The 6,220-nt window shown below is 44.8% G+C and overlaps 1 protein-coding gene across 4 annotated transcripts in view; it reads right to left on the bottom strand.

Moving 5' to 3' along the window:
• Positions 1-515, bottom strand: part of TERT (telomerase reverse transcriptase) — a 52,062-nt gene extending 51,547 nt beyond the window's left edge. For all 4 annotated transcript variants that reach the window (XM_069076442.1, XM_069076424.1, XM_069076434.1 and 1 more), the window contains exon 1: positions 44-515. In XM_069076442.1, the coding sequence (XP_068932543.1) occupies positions 44-337 (294 nt within the window). In that variant the 5' untranslated portion in view covers positions 338-515. The remainder of the gene's footprint in view (positions 1-43) is intronic.
• Between the last annotated feature and the right edge of the window lie 5,705 nt (positions 516-6,220).

The raw sequence follows: 6,220 nt of genomic DNA on the forward strand, positions 1-6,220 counted from the left end.
GCCGACACACCACCCCCTCCCCGGCTCCGCAATGATGCATTACCTGCTGGAAGGTGAGAGGCGTGGGGAGAGGCCGCGCATCCCAGGGCACACACACCACGCACTGGGACACAAAATCGTGGAAGACCTCCGGGTCCCCGCTGCGCAGGAGCTGCACCGCTACCTGCTCATCCGGGCTAGCTGCGGGACCCCGCGCAGTCCGCGCCTCGTCCTCGAGGCGCTGCACGAACTCGGCCAGTCCCAGCACGGCCCGGTAGCGGGCCCGCAGCACGCCGCGCACCGGGCCGAAGGCGGCCGAGGCCAGCAAGGAGAGCGGGGCCGGGGAACGAGAAGCCATGGGCCGCGAGGGCCCGGGAGGGCTGGCGCTGCTGCTGCGGCTGCGGCTGCGGCTGCTGCTACACCTGCCGCGGCTGCTGCGGCAACCCCGTAAGCTGTTGAGGAGCCCGGGGCCGATGCAGAAGAAGGGGCAGCTGGGAGGAGCGAGGGGGCGGGAGGAGCGGGCTAGCCCAGGCAGCCGTGCCAGGGCGGGGAGAAGACGCAGGCGGAAGAGGGGGCTGGTGAGGCCGTCTGGACTCTTAAAGGGACCACAGCGCCTGGGAAAAGACTAGAGTGTTAGGAAGGATTAGGGCCAAACTGTTCATTTTCATTTGCACTTTCCGGGCGAAGGGGATAGCTCAGCGATATTTGTTAATTCAATGGAGGGGGGAAAGCCTCTCCCCCACCTTCTTTGATTAAGCTCTCACTCACTGTGTCAAACACCAGGGGTAAAATCGCAGCATCTCAATCTCGGAAGAGGAGGGACCTTCAAAGGGCCATCTAGCCCATCCCTCTGCTATGGTCTCCTTCCTACTACGCCTTTGTAAGAGGCACAAGCGCTGGCAGCTGACAGCCTAGCTGTCTTGATTCTTTACTATCATTGTACAACTTTTCAGGGCTGCTCCTGCACCTTTGATGTCTACCTTCACCAGCTCCAAGATTCACCAGTGGCTGCAAGATGCTGTAGCATGCTCAGCGGCCACACCCTGGTCAAACCATCTGCAGGGGGGCTAAATCAAGTTGAGGATAAGTGATAGGCCTTTAACTAGTTGGTGAGTTGGGAGGGGCGGGTGTCTACCCCATGCACTTGAAGACTTTCCAGGGCTGAAGGGGCCCATGAGAATAATTTGTTCCAAGGGCCATGAAGATGGCTGAAGCAGGTGCTTAGAGATTGGTCAAGTATCAAAGAATCAAGGTCATCTTGACTTTTGTCTCTTGCCACTAGACTTTGATGACTGGAAGAGAGAGTGAAGCTATTGACTTTGCAACTCTGCCTCTCTTAAATTCAGTTCACACAGGAGTCAAAACATCCTCCCCATGATGTCATTGGTCCTCTTCTAAGGACAAACAACAACTGGTCAGACCCAATTAGACATACCCATTCTCTTGGCTTCTATCTATTCCACCTCTGCTTGTATGATCATCCTGGAAAACTTGTCTTTCTTTCCAGGGTAAGAAGCTTTGTTGATAATGAGATAACTAATGGAATGGAATTAAACATTCATTGAGCACTAACTTGTAGCAGAACACTATACTAAGTACCTAAAAAAAAAACTGAAAAGCTCATGTATCCCTTTTGTTGAGGGTACATACCATCCATTGGAGAGAAACAATGTATGCACATGAAATGATATGAATACCAAGATATCATGATGTACTTGTTGAACTTTCAAAGTGAAATAGTATCCTGAAATTCTCCATGTTTTCCTAGGGGAAAATTTCGAATAAGAACTATAGAAATTCAGATATGGAAAGCACCTGAGAAGTATTCTAATCCAACCTACAGTTAGTTGGTCATGAATTCCTACTATAAAATCCATATTACCTGATGCCATCATTAATTTTGGACATTCTACCATCTACTCTGCTACACAGCTCCCTCATGATCAAATTTCTGGAGGCTATGTCTTGAGTGGTGAATCCACTCTGCTTTGGAACTACATCCTGGGCTCAGATGTTCTGACAAGTATGTGGAGTACAAATTCACCTAACCTACTATCTCTAGCCAGCCCCAGGCTACGTGTTACATCCATCTACCCAGAAATCTTGTCACCTGCCCTACCACTACAAAGTAATCCAACTCCAATCCTTTCCACCTCTTGTTCTAGGGAGACTAGTTAAATCAATACTACCATAGCTTTTTTTTGGACATAGTCACCTATGGCTCTACCCTTCCTGTGACTGCCCGAACCAAAACTCTCTTCTCTGGCTATAACTCTTCCTACATATATTATCTCTGACTATTAGAATATAAGCTCTCTGAGGTCAGAGACTGTCTCATTTTTTAATTTGTATCCTTAGGACCTAACACAGTGCATAGTAGGTGTCTAATAAATGGGTTTTTTTTTACTCATTCATTATTCAACCTGTGTTTGAAGAGGTGGAATATTTCTATTTCATTTTTGGACACCTCCAATTCTGAAAAGATTTTTTTACTTCTGTTGAGCCAAAGTTGTTCCACTTAAACTTTAATCACTGTTCCTTTTGGGGTCAAGTGAGACAAGTCCAAATCCTCTTCTTGATGTCAATCCTTCAAATATTTGAAGAAAATTAGCATGTTTCCTTTCCTCCCACTCCAAATCTTCTCCTCTCCAGGCTCCTACCTGCTTCTGTTCATCTTCACATGGTGTTATCTCTAAGCCCTTCACCATTCTGTTCATCACTTCTCTGAATTTTCTCTAGCATATTCATGACCTTTCTAAACTGGAGTGCCCCAAACTGAACAGAGGACTCTTTGACAATAATAGATACACAATAACATCTGACCAGGGCAGAACAGACTAAAACTCCCAGATCTTTTTTAGAAGACATCTGACTATGTCTCCCCCATATTGTACATATGACAATTATTTCTTGACCCTGATGAACATCTAGCAAAGAAAGAGATGATCACAAAGAGGCAGCATTGCTTCCTCAAGAACAAGTCATGCCTGTCCTACTCCTATTTCTACTAAATTAGATCTTGGAAATGCCACAAATAGAATTTACCTGGATTTTAGCCAAATAGGTGATAAGAGTATCTTATGCTGTTCTTGTGGGGAAAAAGAGAAATGAGGGCCAGCCACTTCAGTGGTGTCAAATTCAAATAAAAGTGGGGTCACTAAATTGTGCATAAGGATCCCTGCCCACATATTGATTTAGAAAATCACATATTAATACTGTTTATGTTCTATTGTATTTTTGCTTATTTTGTGATTACCTTTTTTTTTCCTTTTTGGAGGGGGAAGGGTAGGGCAATTGGGGTTAAGTTACTTGCCCAAGGTCACATAGCTAGTTTTGTGTTAAGTGTCTGAGGCCCGATTTGAACTCAGGTCCTCCTTACTCCAGGGCCCGTGCTCTCTATTCACTGCCCCACCTAGCTACCCCCAGTATTGTCTTTTAAGAGACTGAACTTTGAAATCATGATTACCTTTTAATCTGGTTTCTGTCATATGGGAATGTTGCTGCAAGGGCTATAGGCCACATGTTTGGTACCTAGATGATAGTATAATTAGATGGACTGATAACTGATTAAATGGCTGATTAAATTAAATTAAAACTCAAAGAGTTGTCAGTAATGGTTCAATGTCAACTTGGTAGGTGGTCCCCAGTGGAGCGCTCCAAGAATGTGTGCTTGACTCTGTGTGAAGATTTTTATCAGTGCATGGATAAAGTCAGAAACAGAATCCTTTCCAAATTTGCAAATGACACCAAGTCCTGAGCAGTGGCTAACATGCTGCATGACCAAATCCCAATCCAAAAAGCACTTGACAGTATAGAACATTGGACTGAATGTAATGAGGTGAAATTCTAAAGGGATAAAATGTAAAGAGTAGATTTCATAAGTACAAGATGAAGGGGAAATTGTTAGACAGCAGCTTGCCTGAGGCTTGTAGTGGGTCAAGAATTCACCATGAGTCAGCAATGTGATGGGTCAGTCAAAACAGCTAAGGCAATCATGGGTTACGTTAGAGACTCCAAGTTTCCAGGAATAAAGATGTGATAGTCCCTTCTTCTGACCACATCTGGACTACTGGATTCAGTTCTGAGTGCCACAGTGTTAAAAGGATATTGATAAGTATCCAGAAGAGGACAACCAGGATGGTGAAAGTCTTTGACTCCATGCCACAGAAGGAAGAATTGAATAAATGGGGGGAAGGTGAGCCTGAAAGAGAGAAGACTGAGGAATCAAGGTATCTATCTTCAACTATCTGAAATGCATCTGTGTACAAGAAATGTTTTTAAATGCATAAAATTCATAGGATTACAAAAGAAACCATGTTGAAAAATAGCCATCAAAAAAACTTTTTTTTTTAATGTTCATAGACACCAGTAAGAGAATGCCTGATCTAAAAGCTTATTAGAACAGTGCCTGCCTGGCACATTGTAGCTGCTATATAAATGTTTATTCCCTCTCCTTCCCTACTGTAAATCCCTCTTACATTTGTAGTCTGTGCTATACGTCCTACATGAAGGTGGCAATAAATTTGGGAATAGATACATCTTTTTTTTTAATCATTGGAGAATTGTTGTTAAGCAAAATTATCCCACTATTACATCTTTCAAGAAGTCTTCTATAATTTTTACCTAAGCCCACTATATCAAAATCCCAAAATGAAAAAAAAAAAACCAATTTGGGAGTGGGCGGAGCCAAGATGGCGGAGTAGAAGCACGACCTTCCTGCGGCTCTGGCTTCCACCTTTCCCAATCCATGTAAAAAGGGGACTCTAAACAAACTTTGGAGCTGCAGAACCCACAAAATGACACAGAGAAGCTAACCTCCCACTGAGGATAGCCCAGCAGCCAACAGGAATCCAGCGCAGTGCTCTGGGAGCCGAGCCCAGCCCCACCCTGAGGCTTTAGCCCCTGGGCAGGCCTGACCAGCTGCCAGCCAGAGGGACTCCAGATCAGCAGCAGCTGTGGCCATTTCCAGATTCATCAACACATAGATGCGAAGGACAAAGTGAGAGGTCAGTGCAGTCTGGACTTTGGGACCAGTAAGTAGGAGGGCGTGGCTTTCACCCCCGGGGCAAGAAGCCGCTGAGATGCCCGCACAGCCAGCCAGTACCACCTGGCAGCTTCAGCTCCTGGCCTGCAGAGTGTAGGGGGACCAAGCACCAGTCTGAGGGGTAATTGCTCTTGCTTTAACCTGCTTGGATCTGGATTGCAGTCTAGAGTAGAGGTCCTGGGGTGTGTGTCCAGCTTGCCAGAGCATGTGGAAACCTCAGAGAGGGCACCCATCTTATACCTCCAGCAGCTGAGAAAACCCCAGCATTTGGGACGACAGCTTCCCTGTCTGGTGGCAGAGTCCTACTGTGGCAAAAAGCCCAAAAGTCAAGTAATTGAGTGGCAAAATGAGCAGGCAAAGGAAACAAAGCAGACAGAAGATCCCAACATTACACTCCTAATTTGGGGACAAAAAGGAGCAAAGCATGGAACAGGAGGAAAACAGTGAAGTCAGAACTCCTGCACCAAAAGCTTCAAAGGAAAATACAAGCTGGTTACAGGCCATAGAGGACCTTAAGAAGCAGATAAGAGAAGTGGAGGAAAAATTGGGAAGAGAAATGAGAACAATGCAAGAAAATTATGAAATGAGAGTCAACAGCCTGACTGAGGAAAATAATACCTTAAAAAACAGACTGACTCAAATGGCAAAGGAGGTCCAAAAAGGCAATGAGGAGAAGAATGCCTTAAAAAGCTGAATTTGCCAAATGGAAAAAGAATCTCAAAAGCTCAATGAGGAGAATCATTGCTTCAGAATTAGACTGGAGCAAATGGAAGCTAATGACTTTATGAGAAATCAAGATGCTGTTAAACAGATCCAAACAAATGAAAGAATAGAAGGCAATGTGAAATATCTCATGGGAAAAACCACTGACCTGGAAAAGGGATCCAGGAGAGATTATTTAAAAATTATTGGACTGCCTGAAAGCCATGACCAAAGAACCTAGAAATCATCCTCCAGGAAGTTCTCAAAGAAAACTGCCCTGATGTTTTAGTACCAGAGGGCAAAATAGAGGTTGAAAGAATCCACCAATCACCTCCTGAAAAAGATCCCAAAAAGAAAACTCCTAGGAATATTATAGCCATGTTCCAGAATTCTCAGATTAAGGAGAGAATATTACAAGCAGCCAGGAAGAAACAATTTGAATATTGTGGAAACACAATCAGGATAACCCAGGATCTGGCAGCTTCTACACTGAGG

Source organism: Petaurus breviceps, unplaced genomic scaffold (genome assembly GCF_028583685.1).
Source record: "Petaurus breviceps papuanus isolate PSGF00001 unplaced genomic scaffold, PetGlider_PUasm1.0 151, whole genome shotgun sequence".
Lineage (NCBI taxonomy): Eukaryota > Metazoa > Chordata > Mammalia > Diprotodontia > Petauridae > Petaurus > Petaurus breviceps.